The sequence below is a fragment of the Triticum urartu genome, chromosome 3, assembly GCF_003073215.2.
Source record: "Triticum urartu cultivar G1812 chromosome 3, Tu2.1, whole genome shotgun sequence".
Taxonomy (NCBI): Eukaryota; Viridiplantae; Streptophyta; class Magnoliopsida; order Poales; family Poaceae; genus Triticum; species Triticum urartu.
This window is the reverse complement of record NC_053024.1, coordinates 650,887,735-650,914,703: the sequence shown is the minus strand read 5'-3', so window position 1 is coordinate 650,914,703 and position 26,969 is coordinate 650,887,735. Positions and strand designations below refer to the sequence as shown.

The 26,969-nt window shown below is 44.2% G+C and overlaps 1 protein-coding gene across 2 annotated transcripts; it reads left to right on the top strand.

Annotated features, from left to right (window-relative positions):
* The first annotated feature begins 10,186 nt into the window (after positions 1–10,186).
* LOC125548990 lies at positions 10,187–13,690 on the top strand. Of its 2 annotated transcripts, none has more exons than XM_048712493.1 (11): positions 10,187–11,062; positions 11,246–11,425; positions 11,854–11,955; positions 12,036–12,071; positions 12,157–12,252; positions 12,333–12,425; positions 12,544–12,660; positions 12,791–12,823; positions 12,906–12,956; positions 13,150–13,228; positions 13,322–13,690. In XM_048712493.1, the coding sequence occupies exons 1-11, from the start codon at positions 10,673–10,675 to the stop codon at positions 13,324–13,326; spliced, it is 1,182 nt and encodes a 393-aa protein (XP_048568450.1). In that variant the 5' UTR covers positions 10,187–10,672; the 3' UTR covers positions 13,327–13,690. The 2 variants fall into 2 exon arrangements, with proteins under 2 accessions (XP_048568450.1, XP_048568449.1); XM_048712492.1 differs by having other exon boundaries at positions 13,319–13,690.
* Positions 13,691–26,969: the final 13,279 nt, after the last annotated feature.

Genomic DNA, 26,969 nt, shown 5'->3' with positions numbered 1-26,969 from the left:
CCTCATGGGCTCCTCGTGGCCCCCCTAATACACTTCTTCCTCCTATATATCTCCATATACCCTAAAATGATGGGGGAGCACAATAGATCGGGAGTTCCACCGCCAGAAGCCTCCGTAGCCACCGAAAGCCAATCTAGACCCGTTCCGGCACCCTGCCGGAGGGGGCAATCCTTCTCCGGTGGCCATCTTCATCATCCCGGTGCTCTCCATGACGAGGAGGGAGTAGTTCTCCCTCGGGGCTGAGGGTATGTACCAGTAGCTATGTGTTTGATCTCTCTCTCTCTCTCGTGTTCTTGAGATGTTACGATCTTGATGTATCGCGAGCTTTGCTATTATAGTTGGATCTTATGATGTTTTCTCCCCCCTCTACTCTCTTGTAATGGATTGAGTTTCCCCTTTGAAGTTATCTTATCGGATTGAGTCTTTAAAGATTTGAGAACACTTGATGTATGTCTTGCCTTGCGTATCTGTGGTGACAATGCGATATCACGTGATTCACTTCATGTATGTTTTGGTGATCAACTTGCGGGTTCCGCCCATGAACCTATGCATAGGGTTTGGCACACGTTTTTGTCGTGATTCTCCGGTAGGAACTTTGGGGCACTCTTTGAGGTTCTATGTGTTGGTTGAATAGATGAATCTGAGATTGTGTGATGCATATCATATAATCATCCCCATGGATACTTGAGGTGACATTGGAGTATCTAGGTGACATTAGGGTTTTGGTTGATTTGTGTCTTAAGATGTTATTCTAGTACGAACTCTAGGGCTGTTTGTGACACCTATAGGAATAGCCCAACAGATTGATTGGAAAAAATTACTTTGAGGTGGTTTCGTACCCTACCATAATCTCTTCGTTTATTCTCCGCTATTAGTGACTTTGGAGTGACTGTTTGTTGCATGTTGAGGGCTATTTATATGATCCAATTATGTTATTATTGTTGAGAGGACTTGCACTAGTGAAAGTATGAACCCTAGGCCTTGTTTCCACACATTGCAATACCGTTTGTACTCACTTTTATCATTAGTTATCTTGCTGTTTTTATATTTTCAAATTACAAAAACCTATATCTACTATCCATATTGCACTTGTATCACTATCTCTTCGCCAAACTAGTGCACCTATACAATTTACCATTGTATTGGGTGTGTTGGGGACACAAGAGACTCTTTGTTATTTGGTTGCAGGGTTGCTTGAGAGAGACCATCTTCATCCTACGCCTCCTACGGATTGATAAACCTTAGGTCATCCACTTGAGGGAAATTTGCTACTGTACTACAAACCTCTGCACTTGGAGGCCCAACAACGTCTACAAGAAGAAGGTTGTGTAGTAGACATCACTCATCTTCACGAAAACCTCTGGCTTTTCCTTTGCTCATTTTCTCCTTTATCTCAGCAATTTCCTTGTCATCCTTCTGAGCTTCAAGAATCTTTCCCAACAATGTTGATTGAACTTCCATTGCTGCAACAAAACCTCTAGGAACAATCTCCAAACGAAGCTCCCTGAGATCCTCTGCTAACTCCTTTGGCATCCCTCCCATTAGGAGAGTATTAACATAACTCTTCCGGCTCAAAGCGTCTGCTACGACATTGGCCTTTCCTAGATGATAGTGCAACTTCATATCATAATCCTTTATAAGCTCCAACCATCTCCTCTGCCTAAGGTTCAGCTCCTTCTGTGTGAAAATGTACTTCAAACTCTTATGATCCGTGTACACATCACAACGGTTTCCAATAAGAAAGTGTCTCCATGTCTTGAGTGCATGCACTACAGCTGCTAACTCCAAATCATGTGTGGCATAATTCAACTCATGCAAGTTGACGTGAGGCATATGAAACAACTCTTCCATCTTGCATAAGCACTCCTCCAAGTCCTAAGCGAGATGCGTCGCAATACACTTGGAAATCCTTGCGTATATCCGGCAGAATTAGCACTGGGGCGGTAGTCACACGTTTCTTCAACTCCTGAAAACTAACCTCACATTCTTCTGTCCATTTAAACTTAGTGTCCTTCTTCAACAACTCTGTCATGGGCTTTGCAATCTTAGAGAAATTATCAATAAATCTCTGATAGTATCCCGCGAGTCCCAGAAAACTGCGGATCTCTCCAACTAAGGTGGGTGATAGCCAGTCGGTGACTGATTTAACCTTGGTGGGGTCTACTGCTATACCTTCTCCCGATATAACATGTCCAAGGAATCCAACTTCCTTCAAACAAAATTCACACTTGCTGAACTTGGCATACAACTGATGTTCCCTGAGTTTCTCAAGAACTAAACGCAAATGTTCCTTGTGCTCCTCTTCAGTCTTTGAGTATACTAGAATATCATCAATGAACACCACAACAAACTTATCCAAGAACTCCATGAACACCTTATTCATCATACTCATGAAGTAGGCAGGGGCATTAGTCTATCCAAATGGCATAACCGTGTACTCATAAAGCCCGTACCTGGTGGTGAAAGTTGTCTTAGGTATATCCTGTTCTCAAATCCTCAACTGGTGGTATCCTGATCACAGGTCGATCTTCGAGAACACTTTAGCTCCTTGCAACTGGTCAAACAAATCATTGATCATCGGTAGTGGGTACTTGTTCTCGATCGTCACTTCATTCAGCGCATGATAATCAACAACCATTCTCAACGATCCATCCTTCTTCTCAACCAGGAGCACTGGGGCTCCCCATGGTGATGAACTTCGTCGAATGTAACCTTTCTCCAATAACTCCTTAATCTGCTTCTTGATATCTTCCAGATCATTTGTGGGCATCCGGTATGGTCTCTTCGATACGGGTCTAGTGCCTGGCAATAGCTCTATTAAAAACTCAATGTCTCGATCTAGCGGCATGCCTGGTAGTTCCTCTGGAAATACATCTGGGTAATCCTTCACTACAGGCACTTCCTCCTGAACAACTCCTGAGAGTGAATTTACTTGGGTTCTCCTTGGCGCATGCCTGGAAACATACTTGATCCTTTTTCCCTCCAGGGTAGTGAGCAGAATTGACTTGCTAGGAAATCTATGCTTCCTCCATACTTTGATAGCCAATCCATTCCCAGTATCACATCCAATCCTTGGGATTCCAAAATAATGAGGTTTGAGGGGAAAACATGGCTGCCAATGGTTAAGGGTAACCGATCGCACCATCGGCTAGCCATATACTCTGCACCGGGTGAGCTCACTGGTGTCCTAAGGGCTAAGGTGGGTAACTTAAACTTGTCCACCAATCCCCTTGAAATGTATGAATGTGATGCACCAGTATCAAAAAGAACGAGAGCGGTAAATGACTTAACCAAAACCTTACCAATAACTGCATCTGGCTGCTCTTCAACCTCATCCACGTTCATGTGGTTCACCTGTCCCCTGTTGAAAGGGTTGGGCTTCTTCCTAGAGCTCCCATTTCCATTGCCATTCTTCAACTCTGGACAATCATTAGCGTAATGTCCAGTCTTTCCGCACTTGAAACAGGTAACATGACTCTGGTCCTTCTTGGCGGGTGTGGCTGGGTTAGAGCGATTCTGATTGCTGCTTGCTCCATTCCCATTCCCATTCTTAGGGCCATTGTGGTTATGAGAACTTCGTCCATTGTGAGTGTGGCTTCCATGGTTATGGGTAAATCCTCCCGAGTTCGGGGTAAAACGAGGCTTCTGCGATGCTCCTGAATTGTACTTCCCTCGTCCATACTAACTCTTGTGGCTCTCTATCTGCTGTTGTTTCCCTTCAATCATAAGAGCCTTATCTACCAACTCCTGGTAGTTGTTAAATGTTGCCACCATCAACTACATGCTCATCTCACAATTCAGTCCTTCCATAAATTCTCCTACTTTGCGGCATCTGTGGACACATCATCAGGGGCATAACGAGATAGCTTACTAAACTCATCTACGTACTGAGCCACAGTACGATTTCCCTGGCGCAAGTTGCGAAACCCACGCTTCTTCATGCTCATAGCTCCAGTTGAGACATGGGCTGTGCGGAAAGCTTGCTGAAACTGCTCCCAAGTGACATTGGCTATAGGGAAAGTGGTTGTGTAATTCTCCCACCATGAGGCTGCTGGTCCATCCAATTGATGTGCGGCAAAATGCACCTTCTCAGCATCTATGCAACCTGCAGTGGTCAACTCCCTTCCAATCCTGCGTAGCCAGTCATCAGCAACTATTGGCTCGGTGCTACTGAAAAACACCGGCGGCTGCAACCTCAGAAAACGGGCTAAGTTGTCAACTGGTGGTGGTGGCGGTGGGTTGTTGTTGTTGTTGTTATTGTTGCCTTGGTTCTGAACTAACAACTGCATCAAGGCATTCTACTGCTAGATCAACTGAGTGAGCTCCGATGGGAAGACAAATCCGGTATCACGCCACAGAGGCATTTGATGGGTTTAGAGGGAAGAGATTACAATAGAATGAGGTCTACTAAGAGAGCACTACCCATATGCACATGAGACAAACACAATCATATCATAACACTCAATCAATCAAGCAAGGGCATACAATCGATCTAACTGTCGTCACAGTGCTCAGACTACTACTATATACATGAGGGAATACTACTTGATCATATGGTGGTCTTCTAGAAATTTTGATCAGTGGAAGATTCCATGATATCTACTCCAGCTTCGTCTTCATAGTCATCATTACTACTGTCGGGGTCGGAGTCGGTGTCGTCGATGATGATGTAGTCTTCAGATCGAATGTCTTTGGATTGATCATCATCTCCTGGCGCGGGATCTCCCATGAATACTCCGATCTTCTTTATCAGGTCATCATTCTTCTCCAATAGTATCGCGATTTCCTCCTCGTATCCGTCGCGTGTAGACTTGAGTTCCTCCTCTAGATCCATGTTCCTGGTCATCGCCTTCTTCAAATCTATCATGCTAGCGCACATCTGGTTCTCCTGACGTCGAATGTGCTAGTTTAACTCCTGGATGAATGCTGCAATGGACCTGTCTTTCCTGGTGCTGATCATCTCCCATTGCTCATCTCGGCGCCCACATATCTGATAGATAGTGTCCTTCAGCTCCTGTTTGTAGACTTCTCCAATACGTCCCATAGCAATGTGGGCTGCCATGCTCTTGCCTAGACTCCAGGTTGGTGCATCAAAGGAAAACTCTATGGGCTCAGTGACTAGCGTGAATGTCCTTCCTAAAACTTGAACTCGAATCATCCAACGCTCCTCTTCTGGTAAAGTGGCGGTGTAGGCCCCGGTGAAGCTTGGTATTCCGATGTTCAGGTACCTAGTGACTTCCTTCAAGTGTCGTCCAAAAGGAGTGTCTTCATCCGGTTGTGCAAACTTGTTCCTTGAGTCCGCCATCCTAAAGAGTAGAAAATGGAGAGGAGTCAGAAATGAGTAGAGAAGAGTGACCTATGGTTCATCTTAGTGGTCGTGTCCTACATTCAGCGTGTGCTCTGATACCATCTTGTAGCGACCCGACCACAGATGGTCAAGTCTCTGTGCTTCAGTGTCATCCCTGGATCGGTAATGCTGACACACACAGTACTCGAAGGATTTATAACATAGTAGCAATCACACACTTATTACATCGATAGTCTCCAAAGAGAACTTAATACAATAAATATGGCTTAAGGCCATCTAATACGATAACAGCAGAAGGCTTGGAAGATAAAGTGAGTCCATCAACTCCAACGGCATAGCTGAGTGCACGACAACGGCCTAGCGAACCTTACCCCTCGTCTGAAAAGTCTGCAACATGACACGTTGCAGCCCGAAAATGGGTCAGCACATGGAATATGTTGGCAATGTAACACAGTAGAAAAGAACAGATAAATACTATCACTACATGCATATATGGCTGGTGGAGCCTCTATGGTTGATATGTTTTTGCGAAAAGCCAATTTTTTCCTACAACAAAGAAATATATTTTATTTAACTATCATGGTAGTTGAAACATTGAGAATGGTACCCCCATCTCAATCCCAATTAAAAATAATTATAAACCCAACAAATTAATTTAAAGTGATGAGATCCATATGATAATCTAAGAACCAGATACTCAAGATGTCCATAACCATGATTAGTTTGTACACTCTGCAGAGGTTTGCGCACTTTTTCCCACAAGACTCGATCTCCTCCGTTGGATTTCTCGCACTACATGGTGTTTGAGAAACGGATGACCGAGACACAGTCTTTCAGAAACATTAACTCTAACCCTGGGTAGACAGTACCAACCTACATCCCCTACATCTGCTAGCCTACCACTGGAAGAGGTCATGCAACATGCTCGACTATGCTAGAGCCCATAATAGCTTGTGGCTGCACACGGAAGTTTCTAGCATGAATAATCTTACGATCCCTTTGAGCCTGGGTGGCAGACCATAGGAGGATCACACGGTATAACCCCGGGATCTCCTAGGACAACACTGGTATAACCCTAGGTGCCCAAAACCAACAATCCACCTAGATGTGTATTAAAGTTGAACCATTAAATTAAATAATCTCATATCTGTCATGGATACACTCAAACCTAATCCACGTCTACGAGCATAGCATAGCAATATAAGCGTAACGTAGAAAGTAACTCCCAAGGGTTTGATCATAAACAGGTAATATGTTCTACCTCATCAACTACTTCCCAAAACCCATATGTTAAACACATCCTAATCATGCAGTGCTTGAGGATTGTAACTAATGCATAAAAACTGGGTATAAAAGAGTATGATCAATGTGTTAGTTGCCTTGCTGACGATCCGCAAAACCTAGTGACTCGTAGTAGCACGCTTCGCACTCCGGGAATTCTATCGCAAACAAACAATAGCATACATAAGAAATCAAGCAAAGATGCATGGGTAAAACTCAAATAAGAAGATCTAACCAGAAAGTTCAACTGAAGAACTCCGGTTTGCAAAAAGAATCAAATCAAACGGAGCAACGAAACTCAAACTGCGGAAGAAACAAGATCTGAATACTAATCTAGACTAAAGTCAAATTTTACTGTATCAAAATCTTGTTCAAGTTGGTTAAACAGAAAGAGAACTTCGAGACGAAGATCTACGCGCTTGTTTCACCTGATTTGGATAAACGAGCGAAAAGATAAACTAAAACGAAGATCAGGGCAGAAATCGCGATCAGAAAGAATCGCAGAAAAACCCTTGAAAAAGAAAAACTGACGAACAGGCTAACGAACGAACATTCGCTGTCTGTGACTAACGGATGAACGGCGTTCATTAAAACGAACGTATGGACGAACGTCCGCGATTTAACCGAGCTGTAAAATTAAAAAGACGCAACTAGGTTTTTTTTTTACAAAAACCGGGGTTTTACCTAAAAACCAAAAAAACCAAACGGCAAGATCCGTTGGTGGCGGCTCGGATTCCGGTAAGGCGAGGCACTCCGGCGGGGCGGCGGCTCGGCGGAGCGGGCAACGGCGCGGCACGGGCGGCGGAGCAGTGGGCGGCGCGGCACGGGCGGCGGAGCAGTGGGCGGCGCGGCGCGAAGCGGGCGGCGGCGGCTGGCTGGCGCGGCAGGCGGCAGCGGAGGGCGTGGGCTGCGGCTGCTGTTGCTTGCGGCGGCGGCTGGTGGTGGTGGGGGTCGAGGCGGCGGGGCGGGCAGCATATAAAGGGGCCGGGGGGCGTGACTTGGGGCAGGGGGCGACGAGGCGGAGGCGTCGTCGGACTCCTCCTGTGAGTCCATCTCTGGCACGGGACGGGAAGGCGGCGCGGCTGGCGGCTGGGCCTCGGCCCAGTGCGGTCCGGCGGAAGTTTTTTTTAGAACATAATCCGTCGAAGATAAAATCCTAAAAAAATAAATAAAAATCTAAAAATACCAAAACCAATTTTCACCGTCTAAATAAAATATTTAGAACAGGGTGAACATTTTCTTGGCCCTAATTCTAATAAAATTGCAAATAAAATCCAAATAAAGTTTATTTATTTGATTTTAATATTTTTCCTCCAATATTTCATTTGTTTTGGGAAAAGTCATATTACCTCCTCTCATTTATATTTAATATGAAATAATTTCGGACAGAAAAACAATTAAAACCAAATTGATCCTTGTTTCGATATTTGATAAAATTCAAATATGAAAACGGTGAAATCACCAACTCTCTCCGAGGGTCCTTGAGTTGCTTGGAATTTCGAGGATCGCAAAACGAAAATGCAATAAAATATGATATGCATGAATGACCTATATATAACATTCCAAATTGAAAATTTGGGATGTTACACATAGATACTTGTAGAGCATCTTTATGATCACCCAATTACGTTATGACGTTTGATAGCACAAAAGGTATTCCTCCGGTATCCGGGAGTTGCATGATCTCATGATGGAAGGAATATGTATTTGACATTAAGAAAAGAGTAGCAATAAACTGAACGATCATATGCTAAGCTAACAGATAGGTCTTGTCCATCACATCATTCTCCTAATGATGTGATCTCTTTATCAAGTGACAACACATGTCTATGGTTAGGAGACCTTAACCATCTCGTCTAGTCTAATAGAGGCTTATTAGGGACACGATATTCGTTTATGTATCCACACATGTATTTAAGTTTCCGGTTAATACAATTCTAGCATGAATAATAAACCTCTATCATGATTAAGAAAATATAATAATAACCATTTTATCATTGCCTCTAGGGCATATTTCCATCATTGACCTCCTCCTGAATCCCACGCCACTTGTTACAGGCCTGCTGGATGGTCACCCAATGGTTAGCCATGGCCGCCTTCTCGCCGCGATCCATGTGGATGCCGGCAAAGTCGTGGTCGACCAACTTGCGCTCATCGAACGCTGCCTTGACCCTTCTCCAGTAGGTGTCGGCGTTCTGATTCGCGCTGGTGATCGGGTCGATGCTGACAGTCTTCCATGCTTTGGCGCGGCACTAGTCTTTCTTTGGCGTCCACTTGATGTGAGGCTCGCCTGGCCTGGCGTTGGACGACCGCTTCTTCTTTCTTCCTTTGGCCGGTGGCTCCGCTGGTTCTTCCTCTTCCACCTCCTCCTCGGCATCGTCGTGCTCGACGTCCTCCATGTCGACGGCGGTGTCTAGCGTTTCGTCTTGCGTGCGTAACCCGAGGCACAAAGTGGCGGCGACTGAGCCATTCGTGATGATCTCGTCCATGTCGGAGTTGGTGCTGCTGAACTGTGGCACCGAGCCATGGGTGAAGGGTAGGGGCCCACGATGCAAAGTCGGCGCAGGTGGGCCTGAGTACGTCGTCGGCGAGTAGACGTAGTGGGTGTTGAGGCCGGCGATGAACACGGGGGAGGGCGTGCATGGGTCGGGGTTGAAGAACGGGGGGGGGGGGGGCGGGGGGGGGGGGGGGGGGGGGGGGGGGGGGGGGGGGGGGGACGCAGAGCCATGCGGGAAGGTGATGTTGGGGTTGGAGCCGCCAAGCGCGTCGCCGTCAACGTAGTCAGGCGAGGGCGCGTACCCCCACACTGGCGGCGAGAAGTTGGCCGACGACGCGATGCTCTGCTGGCTATCCCGCGCGCCTTGTGGGTACTAACCAGCCTGTTGAGGCGAAAGGAGCTGGCGCTCGTTCGCCATGTCCGTGCGAGACGACTCCTCCTGCTCCGCCGCCGCGTCCCTGGCCTCTTCATGTTGAGCCTATTCCGCCTTGTGGTGACCGCTGCCTGTGATCAACGCCAGCCTTCCACTGGGCGTTCGTCAAGCCCGAGGGCCTTGGCATCGGTGCCCTCAGCTTCCTCTGCTTTGGCTGGCCGGGATCGTTGGCTAGGCGAGGGGCACATACTTCTTCGGCGGCATGACGGGCGGATCTGGGGAGAGAATGGCGGGAGCTGCAGGGGAGAAGGGGCCGGTAGGGGGGAAATGGAGGGAAAGGGGGAAATCGGTCGGTGTCGCTGACAGTGAGGGTCCACGCGCCTTTTCGTTTCAGCCGGCGCTCCCCTGTGCACTGGGTTCCGCTTGGGTTTGCGGGCTGTAATTTCGGCGCAACCGACGAAAAAGGAGGATCTGGGGACGCGGCTGGGCGACTCTTTTCAGCGCCGGCGGTAAAATGCGCCCTGAGGTGCGTGTTGTAGGGGGGGGGGGGGGGGGGGGGGGGGGGGGGGGGGGGGGGGGCTGGAGATGCTATAAGGTCTGACTTTGGGAATCGGCCTCGTTCTGCGTTCTATGGACCGAAAATGCCGGCCAGGAACGGCCCATATGGCCAGTTTGTTGTATATATGGTCGTAGTAGTCGGCTTGGTAGTTGCCATAGGACGAAGACGGCCGGATCGCTTTCCAAACTAGTTCTACCCACCCGGCTGTCGGTCTCCGTCTCCACCTCCACCTCCTCAATCCTCTTTTTAATCCCTCTCCCGAGTCGCCTTGGATCCTCGAGCGAGTAATCCCACGAACTCTCGCTGGGTAGATTAGGGTTCCTGCTCAGATCTAGGCGTCCTGCGGCCGAGGCCGTACGCTCACCCCACCTTCCCGTTGGCGGCCGCCCCGGCTGATCGACGCATCCGTGGGCCTCCTCCTTCCCAGCTCTGCCGCAACCACCAGGTGCCGTACGACCCAGTGCTCAGCCGCCTCAATCCGCTGCATCTGCTTCCGTTTATAGGAAGAAGAAAATTATTAAGAGGGTCTTGGACATTGGCCAGCCGAAGGCGGACATCGCCTCATTGATTTTCACGCCAGCAAGGGATAGCAGCTCTTGCCACTCTCCGACAAATGAACCCCTTTTAGAAGAAGAGTTTGCCACGTCGAAGCAAATGATGAATGACAGCATAAGCAAGCCAGATGGCGTTGAGCCTGCCAACTATTATGTCGATGCAAATCCAAGGATGGTCAAATTAATTCCTCCTGCTAGCCGCAGCAAGAGCACTTCAGAAGAAAGTACATGGACACAAGAGAAGACGGTAAACATCCCAATCCCAGCTACAGAAGAGAAGAAGGTTCTAACTGACCACAAACAAGAACAGGGACCAGAGGAATTACAAAACCTCCTTGATCTGGACCAAGAGTCCATCATGATGAAGACCAGATTTCTCATTTCCAAGTTGAACACTGCTAATGTACTAGTATTTCCTTCTACGTGTGATGAAAAGCAGCAGGTTGAGGTCTACCAGCGGCTCTCCCGGTACTACATTGAAGCCCTCAAGGTATCTGTTTTTTTTGGGTGAACTTTACCTTGAGCTTCAGGATATTTAATCTGGAAATGAAACAACATTAGCTTTACGGTTTTCATGATGTATTACCTGGTTGGTTTTGGCCTGTGTATTTTAGTAGTCTGATGTCTCTGCTTTTGCGTTTGTATTCATTTACTTTCTGCTTGTCTACTGCAGTTGTCCTCTCTCAAAAAGGAACTGGATGATGCACAAAGTAACAAGGATTTGGACCCTCTGCATGTATATGAAAATATTTTCCTTAAGTATGTCGAAAAGGATCCTGAATGGTACTTCCATCCTGAACAATGCAAGCTTGCTGGCTTGGACGACTACCAGCGGCTAGTGCTTCGTGATGATGTAGGTCAACAATACGACTCCTCCATGCCATTTTGTTTAACTTTCATTTGTGCTGACTTGATCAAATTTGTTTCTGCAACCACAGTTAATCTGCATTCTGTTTAAAACTACTCCGAGGTTGGGGAAGAATTTTTTTGTTTGTTTGGTTGGACTTTATGATACTCAATGTTCTCATGCCGGTAAGGTGTCCTAAGGCTCCACCGCCTTGACGCCTGGCAGGAAAAATTCCAAGGCCCTAGGAGGGCGCCTTGCCGGATAAGTTTCCAAAGCGGGACGCCTTAAAATCCATTATTGCACTCCTTATGAACGGAACTTGTTAATAACTTCTTTTGGTAGTCATGATTAACTCAGCAAGTGCATAATGTTTCTTTATGTGCTCCAGCACTAGCAGCTTAATGTTCTACAATTGACATTTCCTTTGTGTGCAGCCAATGTACGGAGATTGGGATGAGTACCGCCTGACTTACCATACCTACCGTGGAGATCTAGAATATGTCAAGTTCCGTGAGGAGATATCAGCGAAAATTAAGGTAGGCATGGCGCAATAAAGTGTAAACTATTGTATTGATTCTGCTAATTTGACCTGATAGCGCTATTTCCCATGCAACAGTGGATTGAAGATGAAGCAGCACTCTTGGGGGATCAGGTACCTCTAATAAAGTTTCTTGCATACTATATCTAGTGTTATATGTCACACATGAGCATGACAGAAATTTAATTTTGTTGTGTAGCGGATGAAAAATGAGCTAGTGGCTCTCTTCCAATCATTGAAGATTGCACTGCAGTTTCGTAATATTCCTGGACGTTCAGTTATGTCTGGCTTCAGAGTAATGCGCTTGTCTCACCTATTAATTTGGCTGGTGAAATATGTGGTGGTGGCATTTGACATTTCTGTTTTCAATTTCAGGAGCATATAAATAACCTTCGGTTCGACTTCAAAGACAGGAAGGACTTGGTCGGTCTCTATCTTGAGTTATGGAGAAGGGTTGCTAAGAATAAGGTTGTATTCTCATGCCTAAATCTTCATCACAACCAAGAAAACTTCTTTTCTTTTTCACTTTGTGCTAGCTTTGTATGCTCGTTGACATTGATATTCACTTGCCTTTCACATTGCTAAGGTGAATTTCGGTGAGGCTTTGAGGCAATTGTATAAAGAGGACATTTTCCCCTCCCGCAAGGGTTTGATCAAATTTGCGCTGGATAGCTGTCCAGACACCAGTTTGATAAAATATAACGTAGGTTCATCTACATCACATATAGTGTTCATTTGGGTTTATCAGCTAATTAATTAATTAATCAGCAGATGCTTCCTTTTTTCCATTTAATCATCTTGTTTTACTAATTGCTCTGTTTGTTTCGTTGCAGTATGATACCTACGTGGATGGCATTAATGAGAAGGTAAGCTTGGTTTTTGTGGATCCATGCCTGGTTGGAATCTTGTACATTGATTGGTGTGACTAACACTGTTGCTTGTCTGTAGCTTCCGGAAGACAAAGCTCATCCCTTGATCACAGAGGCCGTTAAGAAAATGGTTAGTTGATCCTGCTAGTTTTGTACTCCCTTCGTCCCATAATGTAAGATGTTTTTTGACACTACACTACAGTCAAAAAACGTCTTACATTACGGGACAGAGGGAGTAGTTAGGAGATTTTTTTATAATCTAAATCTGATCCGTCTCCAATTTCCTTTCTTTTGCTGAAGTGGAAGTCTGACTTTATTTTCAGTTTAAGAAAAGGAAGAACTATTTGGATTACACCAGAAAGAAGTTGGAAATCGCAGCACGCATTGGATTGATTCCCACAAGTAAGAACAAACTTGACTATCTATTTACATGTCCGTGTAATAAGAATGATATTTCTGAATTATTTTTTTGTTGTGTAATTTTGCTTGCAGCAGCCTAGAGGTTACTGCACAACGCGAGGAAAACCACGGTGAAGCAAAGGGTGCAAGAGTGAGCCGAGGGAAGCTATGGCGTGAGCGAAGAATGGTCTCTGGTGCTGATTCCACCCTGCGCCCTGTCCCATGAGCCGCAAGAGTGAGCTGAGGGAAGTTATGCCATGAGCTAAGAATGGGTGGTTTCCGGTGCTGATTATATCCTCCTCTCCGCCCCAATGAGCTGCTGGCTCTTTTATGATGTCATCGTCATGTAATAGCTTAGATTTTTTGGAGCGTAGAACTTACTAGAAGCACAGGCGCCCGATGCTGCGCCCGGTTCCACAATACTAATGTATCACTATGGTTCTATATAGTCCAATATTCTTTCCAGTATGCATTAGGCTGGTCGTAATGGCAAGTATCATATACTAGTATCATATGCATCATGCATATCATACTAGTGTATGATACTACATCTGTACTGTATAGTATCATATGTCAGTATCTTGGATGACTTCATTTATTGCCATGTATAACACAAAGTAGCACAACATTTAATATGATACGGTATGATGATATGATACTCAACCCTCTCTTCATTTAATTCTACTAGATGACCAGTTGCGCCAAATGGCGCAAAGACCCGTTTAAAACCATGTTTGTGTTGAAAATGTTTGCATTTTTTCAATAACCGTATATTTGAGTACATTTGGTAAGAACTTATACCCCTTGTATATAAAGGAAATTAAATGCAAATATTTTCTTAAGGTAATAATGCCACAAACTAGATCATCGGTAGGCCAAGATAGTTGAGTCTACAATTAGGAACTCCGAGTAGCTATAAACTTGCATTGAAGAAAAGTAAACACAAATAAATGTACTTAATACATGAACTCGTGAACATTGTGTACATGAGAAGTTAATATAAATAGTGGTCAATTACATCATATAATTTGGTTCTATACTCTTTTGTGTGTATATATTCTGAATGCCACCCCTTTGTGATCAACTCTTTGTCCTTCGAATCAAATGGCACAGCTACTGCCCCTTGTGGAAAAAAAAGATTCTGTAATACTCATAAATGTAAAAGGAAAATATCATGTGATGCATCTCAACCTGCGCAAAACAATGTAAAAACCATACATGCTATCTACATACTCTCATTGTCTAGCAAAGCATAAGTAGCCGAGGGACCATGTACAAAAGAATTGACAATTAGCAAGAAAGAAGCATGCCATCAGCTGTCTAGACAACCATAAAACAATAAGTGGCAAAAGGCCCATCAGAATTAGCATTTGCCATTCAGTTTATGAGCTAAAGTTGAGCATTCACCGGTCGATAAAACATATTAAGCATCAGCTATAAAACAAACTTTATTTTCCTAATAAGACAACATAGATATGAAATGGTCAAACTCTATTTTGCCATCCAGTTTATGAGCTAAAGTGGAAAGCTATGGTCACAAATGCATAAATAAGCAATATAGAAAATTAGTTAAATAGATTCTGTTTTTTCCCTTGAAATACCTGAAGGAGCCCGCTAATTCCACACGTGCTTTGAAAAAAAGTACAATGTATTACTTCTTTTAGTCGTAGGCAAACACATTCTGCCTTATAACCTTTGACAATAAGATATACATAGTCTTGAAAAGGATGTGCATTTTTAGAAGCATGTGTATTTTGAAGTAATTTTCTGTGTGAGCAAGGATGCATGGTAAAAATTTATGGCCTTGCATATAAAAAAAGAAACAGAGAAGGAAATGCAATCAAAAAAGGAAAGAAATACAATGGAGCACAATAGAACCCTTGGAAGCATCTCAGGGGGAAGTAATAGGCCTGAGAAAGCAGTAGAAGACCAGCATGCAGCGTAGCCTGCTCATAGGCGTGCATAAAACCACATTGCACCGCGTTCCATGAGAAAGGCCTTAGTGGCACCCCCTCTAGGGCGGTGTGAAGACACTATCAAAGCCCGCTATCTTGCTCCCTCCATATGCTCTAGATGACCAGAGAGATAAAAGTGTTCCTAGTTTTCTTTTGCTCACCCTGCATTCTTGACCAAGCATCCTGCCACCAGGCCTGGAGAGCAAGATTAGTAGGAGTGACCTCGTTTTAGAATCATTATAAAAAAACCTAAAGGCCGTAAATAGAAAAGAACACAAAATTCTTGAGTATTCACCGAGGCATCTATATGTAAATCTGGAAGAGACAAAAATCAAAGACATCACAACATAAAACAGGATAGAGAAATTCATCCAGATCACATGGACACGCTGGCTGCGTGTACGAATCAAATGTATACAGAAATGAGACCGAGAGGCCAACTTGTTGCTATTTTAATGCACACAAAGCCGTATCTTGTATGAATCTACAAAATAGCCACACTTTATGAATAAGACGGAGCACAATTCTAAAACATTATTTGATGGAAGCTTTGATTGCAAAACGAACAAAACGGTTATATCTTAGTGTTGTTTGAGGTTTCAGAATTCGAGAAGAAAAACATTGTCTTTAACCAACATACAACAATGTAACCATCTATCAAGGAATGAAAAATATGTAGGGGGGGGGGGTTCCTCTTTTAGTGCTCATTCTGGCAAAAGATGAGCGAACACCTTGCTGTATGAACCGTGGACACACACGGCAGGTGGCCTGGTTGCACTCGTCCAACTTGACAGCATGCCTCGAGTGCTCGCTCAGGGTGCCCCTACTGGTCTGGTTCCGGACACAGCTCAGGATGAATATGCCAAGCAGGTAGCACAGCTGTCAAGGCTCATCAGAGCCGGGTCTTGAACACGAAGGGCCGGTTGACCCAGCCCTACCAGGTCTTGAATGCCTACAGCAACAAAGGTGAATATCAGTTTCATCAACGCATTGCACATGTTTTTGTTTATTTGAACTTGGTTGATGGTCTATCCAAAAACGGAAAGCAAATAGTGAGCCGTATGAAGCATGGGTAAGGAACTTCACAAAAGAAGCTAGCTGACTGCAGAAATCAACCTTTTCTTTTCTGTGCCGATAAAAATATTGTTCTATTCAGATATCTGTAAAGATGATCGTGTTAAGGGGAATATTGTCATCATTGGACTTCCTAACGTTAGCATAAAAAATATGCAACTAACAAAACTCATGCGGTGTACACAGAACGGCAATGCTGGTACAACTTGTTCATCTACTCTAGTAAATATCATTGTAAGAACCAGTTTCCAAGTATTACTAATTTAACAATTGGTGGTTAGGTAGCCACAAAAGCGCAGAACATAACTGAAGAGTAAAAAGTAGCAGACAATGTGGGTTGTAGCAAGAAAAATATCACACGGGTCGCAGAGGAGGATGGGGTTACCAGAGTTGGAGGTCGGAGACGCCGCCATCGCGAGATAGAGGAGGCTGGTGGCAAGGTGGAGGCAGGGTACCATACTGCTGCACCGCCGCTGCTGATGTGTCGTCGCCGCCATTGTAGCAATTCCCATACTGAGAAATTCACACCGGCAGGCCTTTGCTGTTGCTCTGCCTATTCACTACAGAGGATTATATGCTTATCTTCTATACAAATAAGTATCTAACATTGGAATTGCATGCTAAGCCAGAGGAAGACATTGAGACGTGCGAATTCATCATCGAAATCATTGAAACCAAAAATGAACATGGTAACAAAGAGCCGTCAATGCCTCCTTTAACTTCAGATTTTGCTCACCACTTGTACCATGGCGGAACATAACAGAATAAATAGGACAATTGTTTGTACAACCGTACTTCTAGTTCTTTTGTTTAGGTATTGTTACAACTCAAGCAGATTGGGATACAACTATTCTAGCCATTTGTACATAGCACTTCAGAACCAGTCTGTGTGATGTCTAGAGCCAATTATCATAGGTTCAGTAAAAAAAAGGAATTTAACTACCTTCTCAACTCTTAAGAAAGGCCCCATAAGCAATAGCATAATCAACAGTCATCAATTGGATTTCTGTTGTTAGCTGCACCTGCATGACCACAAATGCAGCACATGACTAATTTAAAGTTCAGGCCAAACCATTGAGCATACCTATGGTCATAGTGAGAACTGAGATCTTGAGGTACATCATGTGCGCGTACACCGGCATGCACACACTGGCCAGTGCATATCCTATGGCAAACCCACCACCCTACAGAGTTAACATGGTGAGTTGCTCCACATTCATTCTTCAATCAGTCTGAAAGTTTTTAAAACCTATTTATATGGTGCGTATACTGATTTGTGCTGAGAGTACTTATTGATACATCAAATTGGCAGGAATCAAAATATGAAAATACTTAAAAAAAGAGACATCCATTATATATATAATATAATATATATGAACAAAATAGCTTGTTTCTCTAGAAGAGATGAAGTTGATCTTTGGTCTAAAACCGAAAAAGTTCACCTTGGTTATATTCTAGAATAACACATGATTATATAATGCCTTGAGTTGTACCATTGCAAATATGGGATATCTATCACAGAAGGGAATGCAACAGGTAACTACAGGCTAATCAGAACATTATGTCACAGCGAAAAGACATGCATATTATTGGGGTTCTGTTTCGTTTGGCAATCTCAGAAAATAATTTGGTAAGATTTACCCATAAACATTAACTGGGCAGCAAAAACAAAAGTAAAAAAATGCTCCTTGCGTGCCAGATTAGCTTATTGTCATAGTGTTACTCAATAGACATGAAATACAAAAAGTGCGCAGTACGACTGAATTTATTCCTAAAAGTATCTTGCCATGAACAGCTGAGTATTGCCTAAAAATGAATGAATCAATCCGAGTGACAATATGATTAATACCAGAAGCATTCTATGAAATGACCAAACAGCAGCTATTAATAATTAATCTGAAATCATCATGAGAAGACTCTATAGTAGAAATTACTATTTTGAAGGTTATTATTGTGCAACCCAAAATTTCTGCAATGAAATGGGGGAAGCAACTTTTTACTGAAAAAAATGAGCCTATCTGAACAAATCTGAGCATCACAAAATTATTATAAGCAGATTTATAGCATCATTTCCATATACGACATATCCACAATCAGATTGGTTGCATATCCTGTCGAAATTTATCCACACACACACGTACATTGACACCGCCATGGGAGGGCTCCTCCGCCTAGCGCCGCGTGCTGGCCCGCCTGCGTGTCGGGGAATCGTCGGATCCGCCTGGACTCAGGCGCAACGAGGGTCACCGAAGGAGCGGCGAGGCGAGCTCGGGACGGGCCTCCATGGCGGCCTCCTGGCGGCGGGGTTCGTCTGCGGGGGAGAGAGATGGGTGAGGGAGTAGGGAAGGAGAGGAGAGAGGGCGGTGGCGCAGGGGCTCACCATAGCCGCGGGTGTCCACGGCGGCCACCGCCGCCATTGCCTCCCTTTGCCCTCGAGTGGAGCGCCGCCGCCTGCGCGCACCGGCTGGCCTGCACCTGATCCAGAGGGGAGGAGGGTGCGTGGTGGAGCAGTAGAGGGTGGGTGGTGGCAGCTAGGGTTGAGAGGGAGGAGACGGGAGAGAGAGAGGAGAGGGGAGGAGGCAATGGCGGAGGCGAGAGGAGGGGAAAGAGTCCCGAGCGCCCCATCTCCGTGCTGCTACAGTAATTCACGCGCAAAAAGAAAAAAGGAGATGTGGCCACGACCGCTAGTTGGGCGCAGGGGCTCATCCTTTATATGTTCAATGCCACATCAACAAATTTGCTTAATTGGCATGCATGATACTACCTATGATACTTCTATTACGACCAGCCTTACGACATGAAGCTCTTGCAAATATGGTTCATCAAATGATAGCATGACTAGCATGACTTATAATTGCAGGGCAAAATAATTTTGCTATTCCGCTAATATGGTGACTATTCAAAAATCTAATACCATGTTTTATCGCAATATGCCAAATTAGCAATGAAGTTTATCTATCAAATCTGTAAACTAAATACATCAATAATTATCATATCCAAGTTCATAAACTAAATACAATGATAATTACCTTCTTCAATTTTAGAAGAAAGTTATATTAAAATGTAAATACATGAGAAAATGACCAACCCAAACAATGTAAACTAACAGAGATACAATACATAAATGGAAGCAAAAGCATGATACATAGCCCTCAATAAATTGAACACCGTCTTCAATCATCTCGAAACCTCACCATGGTTATGGTTCTTTTTAAGATGTAGTGAGCTACTTCTTGTTCTCCAAGACAGCCAAGCCCTGATATAAGTCAGCAAAATAGAAAGCTACAAATTTATGGCTTGTGATGAACTTATATTGTGCCAGTGATATATAGTGATTGACCTATTTTTCCAGTTTGGAACAACTATTTCAATCTACACATCTTTGGATTACAAATGCAAATAAAAAGGATCATCTATGGTTCCCTATTTCAGAGAAAGAATGACAAAGGTTGACAACAAACAATGGAACAGAGTATTGAAAAAAAATTATATGTATGTACATGTATCTTTCTGTTCCCAATCCATCTCTATCAAGTTTTCTAGTACTAGATAGACCCGTTGTGCCAACGACGCAAATGGCCAATTAGAACCGTGTATTATGTGCATATTGTAGGGCAGCTTAAGGAAGAGAGAAATATAGGCTTATCTGTTTGTGCTCATACTTATAGTAGTTCAGATGGACGATCTATAATATCTATACTAAGAGGTAATCCATAAGAAAAGGTGAAGCAATGTGGAGATAGCATAAGAGCATTATAAACATGAAGTCTGGTACACAAGCTGTGTGTGTGTGTGAGCGAACGGTTAGACAGAGGCCGATGCACTTTGTTTTGCGCCTGAAGGTGAAGGCATACATCATTCCTTCATCTATGTTTGCAATGTGAAGAACTCCGTCCAGTTTGTTGTTAAGATAGCCCTATAAGAAGCTCCTTCCAGAGAAATGTTTTCTCTTGTAAAGTAGTAGACCATAAAGGAACCTGCACCCTACAAACCGAGAAATATCAAAACCTGAGTTAGGTGCGTCGGAAGTGGAAAAAAATAGTAACTTCACACGAGAAATAACCTCTTCAATATGTACAAACACAATCGGTTTAATATGAAACGAAGCAAAAACAAAAACATAAATTGAGAGAAATTAAGAAATGCATACCAGACCATGGTAAGCACCTTCAGTCTGATCATACTGTTAAACCAAATACACAGAAAAATAGTTATGAAATATTTCAAGTGAATGAAGAAGGAATTTAAGATGGAGAGCTGTGTATCATCATTGACAGAAGGAAAAAGCATAGTCAATGAAGAATGTTTATTTTATGGGATTTTTATTTCTGTGCCCCTGGTTCCTTAGCTCTACTCATTCATCCCCACTCTGTTAACTTTTGCTCACTTTTCCCCACTCCCTTGCCCGAAACCCTCAGAACAGGTTATAACGGAAATTGTCGTCAGGTCAATGCCTTTGACCGTTAGCTGACGAGTGGGGCCACGTATACGTGGGCGCATGCAAGACCGCGATCGTGGGGTAGCACGTGTCCATGGACATGCCTGAAACGTCCCATCATATAAAGAGGGGCAACCACCTCCATTGCCCCTACCATTTCCCCCAAAATCCCCTCCCTGCCGCATCATCTTCCTCTCCCCCACCGGCGTCGTCTCGCTCTCCTCCACTGCCTCCACCGCATCGTCTCGCTCTCCCCCACCGCATCCTCTTCCTCACCTTCATCGCCTCGATTTGTCAGATGGCCGACGCTCGTGGCGACGCCGGCGCAGCGGCCGGAGATGTGGTGGAGCTGCAGGGTCAGGGCGCGGTGACTGGATGTCGGCGGTGTCCACGGCGGGGCGGGGAAACTCGCAACCGCTGCAGAAGGTGACGGCGTCGAGCGGCACAGTCCATCCCGACCCCTGATGCGCCGCCTGCCGTGGAGGAGCAGGTATTTGCACTTTCTTAGCTTGTAGAGTTAGTTTCTCCCTAGTTGCATTGGTTAGATTATGATTCATATGGTAGTTCAGATGGTTAGAGTAGTTGGTTTGACGGATGGGCCGGGGTTTTTGTATGGGTTGGGGGATGGGGGGGGTTTTTGGACTAGGGTTTGTTGGATAAATTCTTTGCAAAAATGCTAGATGTTGTGAACTATGATTTTAGGTGCTGCAATGATTGGGGTTTTTAGATTTATTTTTAGATTTGGATAAATTCGTTGCAAAACTCCTAGATGTTGTGAACAGATTGGGGTTTTTAATGCTATGATGCTTATTAGACTTGTTTTTAGTGCTCACAGATTGGGTTTTTTTAATGCTACTCAGATTCGTTGCCTTAGATTGGGTCCCTATTAGATTTGTTTTTGAATGCTACTCAAGTTGGGGTTTTGAATGTCATATGCCCAAATGGAATCCATTGATTAAGAAGTTATTTGATTCATTAGTATATAAACTTGTCCACAATATGTAGTTATATTAGCTCTGTTCTTCAATGTGTGTGCATGACCAATGATCAATGTGTTATTTGAGCGTCATATTGAGGTTTTTGATCAATGTGTGTACAAATCTAATACATTGATATACTAGTGATGGATGTGAATTTTGACTGCATAGAGCTAAGGGGCACAGAAATAAAAAACCCCACTTCTAAAACATTTCTAATATTGGGAGTATATTTGCCCTATGATCAATGTGTCATGTGTGCATATCTAAATTTTCAATTGGCTACTAGTGATGGATGTAATTGTATATTCAGGAGGATCATGGTTGGGGGGGAGAAAGAGGAAGCTGTCCGACTACGACCTGTATGAGGGGGCATTTAGTGACGATTTTGAATATGAGGTAAGCCTATCCCTTGTTCATTTAGTTCCTTTGACATAGTGTATCCATGCATGAATCTATAATGTATTAATGTAACTCATTCATGTGTGCAGTATGATTTTGGAGAAGAAGTGTACAAGGGCAACGTCGCATCCTTCACAGCCAAGGAGGTGGTGAAGATCAAGGCCATGGGAGTTGCTTCCTTCTACAATCGCCAAACCAAGAAGTGGCGCTGCCCCTACTGCACCACCAAGACAAAGCCAAGGGATGGCCGCTTCGATCACCTTCTGTCCCATGCTGAGGATGTAGTGAATCGCGGGGAGGACTACATGATCAGGGGCAGCATGCCGCCCTCGCGAAGGCTCTGACTCCGGCGTGATGTGATCGATGATGTGATGTTGTGAACTGAATGTTTAAGTTTATCTGTTGGGTTACTTTTGGTTTGTTGAACTGAATCTCGTTGGTTATGGTTTGTTGAACTGAATCTCGTTGGTTATGCTAGTAATCTGGTTGCTATCTATATTTGCCTGTCCGTAAATTTGCCTGTGGTATATTTGTATGTCCTGAATCTATGGTTAGTTATGTTTAGATGTTGTGAACTATGATTTTAGGTGCTGCAATGATCACACATGTTGTGTAGGAAATAAAATGCATGCTCCAAATGAGATCATGTAAACCTTGGCAAACCTGGACAATACAAATTCAAGAAAATGCAAAAAACAAGTAAAACCTTGGCAAACTATCTATGTTTGTGTAGGAGATCATGTGTGCAAAATTTGAAGTGATTTAGAGGAGGTCGAATAAATTTGAATTTGAGAAATGTGCTCCAAATGAGCTCCCAGGCTAGGGTAAACATCCCATTTGTAATCAAGTGTAGATTCGAAATGAGCCAAATGAGCCAATTTTTTTATTAGCACATATTCACTTTCCATAGTGTAGATTCGAAGTCTCACTATTTTTTGAATTAATCTTCATATTTTTACATTTTCTTTTGAAAACATATGCTTTAATATAAAAACTATTAAAAACACGTTTTGAAATATGATGATGTCCAGAAGGCGATTAAAGAGAAGAAAGATTGCTTCAAACGCCTATACTTGGATAGGAGTGCAGACAACATAGAGAAGTACAAGATGGCGAAGAAGGTCGCAAAGTGAGCTGTTGGTGAAGCAAGGGGTCGGGCATATGAGGACCTCTACCAACGGTTAGGCACGAAGGAAGGTGAAAGGGACATCTATAAGATGGCCAAGATCCGAGAGAGGAAGACGAGGGATATTGGTCAAGTCAAATGCATCAAGGACGGAGCAGGCCGATTCTTGGTGAAGGACGAGGAGATTAAGCATAGATGGCGGGAGTACTTCGACAAGCTGTTCAATGGGGAGAATGAGAGTTCTACCGTTGAACTGGACGACTCCTTTGATGAGACCAACATGCGTTTTCTGCGGCGAATCCAGGAGTCTGAGGTCAAGGAGGCTTTAAAAAGGATGAAAGGAGGCAAGGCGATGGGCCCTGATTGTATCCCCATTGAGGTGTGGAAAGGTCTCGGGGACATAGCGATAGTATGGCTAACCAAGCTTTTCAACCTCATTTTTCGGGCAAACAAGATGCTAGAAGAATGGAGACGGAGTATATTAGTACCAATCTTCAAGAACAAGGGGGATGTTCAGAGTTGTACTAATTACCGTGGAATTAAGCTGATGAGCCATACAATGAAGCTATGGGAAAGAGTCATTGAGCACCGCTTAAGAAGAATGACAAGCGTGACCAAAAATCAGTTTGGTTTCATGCCTGGGAGGTCGACCATGGAAGCCATTTTCTTGGTACGACAACTTATGGAGAGATATAGGGAGCAAAAGAAGGACTTGCATATGGTGTTCATTGACTTGGAGAAGGCCTATGATAAGATACCGCGGAATGCCATGTGGTGGGCCTTTGAGAAACACAAAGTCCCGGCAAAGTACATTACCCTCATCAAGGACATGTACGATAATGTTGTGACAAGTGTTCAAACAAGTGATGTCGACACTGATGACTTCCTGATTAAGATAGGACTGCATCAGGGGTCAGCTTTGAGCCCTTATCTTTTTGCATTGGTGATGGATGAGGTCACAAGGGATATACAAGGAGATATCCCATGGTGTATGCTCTTTGCGGATGATGTGGTGCTAGTTGACGATAGTCGGACGGGGGTAAATAGGAAGTTAGAGTTATGGAGACAAACCTTGGAATCGAAAGGGTTTAGGCTTAGTAGAACTAAAACCAAGTACATGATGTGCGGTTTCAGTACTACTAGGTGTGAGGAGGAGGTTAGCCTTGATGGCTAGGTGGTACCTCAGAAGGACACCTTTCGGTATTTGGGGTCAATGCTGCAGGAGGATGGGGGTATTGATGAAGATGTGAACCATCAAATCAAAGCCGGATGGATGAAGTGGCGCCAAGCTTCTGGCATTCTCTGTGACAAGAGAGTGCCACAAAAGCTAAAAGGCAAGTTCTATAGGACGACGGTTCGACCTGCAATGTTGTATGGCGCTGAGTGTTGGCCGACTAAAAGGCGACATGTTCAACAGTTAGGTCTGGCGGAGATGTGTATGTTGAGATGGATGTGTGGCCACACGAGGAAGGATCGAGTCCGGAATGATGATATACGAGATAGAGTTGGGGTAGCACCAATTGAAGAGAAGCTTGTCCAACATCGTCTGAGATGGTTTGGGCATATTCAGCGCAGGCCTCCAGAAGCTCCGGTGCATAGTGGACGGCTAAAGCGTGCGGAGAATGTCAAGAGAGGGCAGGGTAGACTGAATTTGACGTGGGAGGAGTCCATTAAGAGAGACATGAAGGATTGGAGTATCACCAAAGAGCTAGCTATGGATAGGGGTGCGTGGAAGCTTGCTATCCATGTGCCAGAGCCATGAGTTGGTTGCGAGATCTTATGGGTTTCACCTCTAGCCTACCCCAACTTGTTTGGGACTAAAGGCTTTGTTGTTGTTGTTGTTGTTTTGAAATATGAAAATGGAAAACTAACTTCAGATCCTTCTTATTCACTTTAAAATAAAGCTTTGGTGATTTTTTTGATTTTTTTTCAAAAACAGAAGGTAACACTACCTCCTCTCCTTGAACTCTATGAAATCATGTACATGATAGCTCATATGAGTGAAGGTTTTCTCATGAAAATGACCATAGACCAAGTTTATGATTTTTCGTTGGTAACATGTCACATAAGACAACATTGTGCTCATGTTTGATATTTTTAAAAGTAATGGTGCTCATTTGGCCTCAATCGTGCCAGCTAGGGTTTTTTCATGAAAATTACCATAGACCAAGTTTAGTATTTTTCCTTGTTAGTTTGTCTTATAAAACGACGAACAGTGAAGGTTTCATATTTTTCTATTTTTTAAATTAGTTATGCTCAGTCAAAGCCTTCGAAACCCCGTTGACCAGCTCAAAACCCCTCAAAACCCCGCGGGGTTTCGCCTAACCCTAGCTCCCAAGGTCAGCCGTCCGATCATACCCTCGCGCCAAGGGACAACCCTCAGATTTGGTCTTCTAGAAGGAATTAGGTGGGTTGGCTGCGTGCAGGCTCCGCGCCGTTGGATCACAACGACGGCTCCGCATCGTTGGATCGTGGGGTGATCCGCGAGAGGCGATCCTATTGGTTGTGCTCGGCTGCTCGCCCACCACTGACTCCGCGAAAAAAACGTTGCTATTGGGCCCAAAAGGAAACCAAGCTCTGGTTGGGCCGTCGAATTGCGTCATTCTTTTGCATTGTTTGCTCTATTTTTTTGTGAACGTGCTGGCTCTGTTTTTTTTTGCATCGTTTGCTCTGACTTTTGCATCGTTTGACATTGCGTAGCAAATGACCAAATTTTTAAGGGTCAAATTTATTTTTATCATGGAAAATGGCCACAAACTATTCAAAAATTGTCTCTTTTTGTTCATATCATATATATGACCACGAATTCCCACGCGTGCAATTAGCTTCTTTTTCTTCTTCTTTTTCAAACCACCGTTTCCCACGCGTGTACACTCCCGATGCTGTGGTGGGTTTGAAAATGGGTTACTTCACATTTGACCGCGTTATTGCCACCATGATACGTCTCCGTCGTATCTACTTTTCCAAACACTTTTGCCCTTGTTTTGGACTCTAACTTGTATGATTTGAATGGAACTAACCCGGATTGACGTTGTTTTCAGCAGAATTGCCATGGTGTTGTTTTATGTCCACAAAACGAATATTCTCGGAATGACCTGAAACTCCACGGAACATCTTAGAAAAAATAATAAAAAATCCTCGCCAAAGATGAAGACCAGGGGGCCCACACCCTTCTCACGAGGGTGGGGGGCGCGCCCCCTACCTCGTGGGCCCCTGGATGCCCTCCGATGCCAACTCCAACTCTATATATTTGCTTTCGGAGAGAGAAAAATCAGAGAGAAGAAATCATCGTGTTTTACGATACGGAGCCGCCGCCAAGCCCTAAAACCTCCCGGGAGGGCTGATGTGGAGTCCGTTCGGGGCTCCGGAGAGGGGGATTCATCGCCATCGTCATCATCAACCATCCTCCATCACCAATTTCATGATGCTCACCGCCGTGCGTGAGTAATTCCATCGTAGGCTTGCTGGACGGTGATGGGTTGGATGAGATTTATCATGTAATCGAGTTAGTTTTGTTAGGGTTTGATCCCTAGTATCCATTATGTTCTGAGATTGATGTTGCTATGACTTTGCTATGCTTAATGCTTGTCACTAGGGCCCGAGTGCCATGATTTTAGATCTGAACCTATTATGTTTTCATGAATATATGTGAGTTCTTGATCCTATCTTGCATGTCTATAGTCACCTACTATGTGTTATGATCCGGCAACCCTGAAGTGACAATAATCGGGACCACTCCCGGTGATGACCATAGTTTGAGGAGTTCATGTAT

Bases quoted from the DNA above. Each gene is read 5' to 3' on its own strand.
- LOC125548990 (XM_048712492.1), top strand. From the start codon at position 10,673: ATGATGAATGACAGCATAAGCAAGCCAGATGGCGTTGAGCCTGCCAAC. The intron at 11,426-11,853 runs GTAGGTCAACAA...CTTTGTGTGCAG, and splicing joins GGCTAGTGCTTCGTGATGAT to CCAATGTACGGAGATTGGGA. The intron at 12,824-12,905 runs GTAAGCTTGGTT...GCTTGTCTGTAG, and splicing joins TGGATGGCATTAATGAGAAG to CTTCCGGAAGACAAAGCTCA.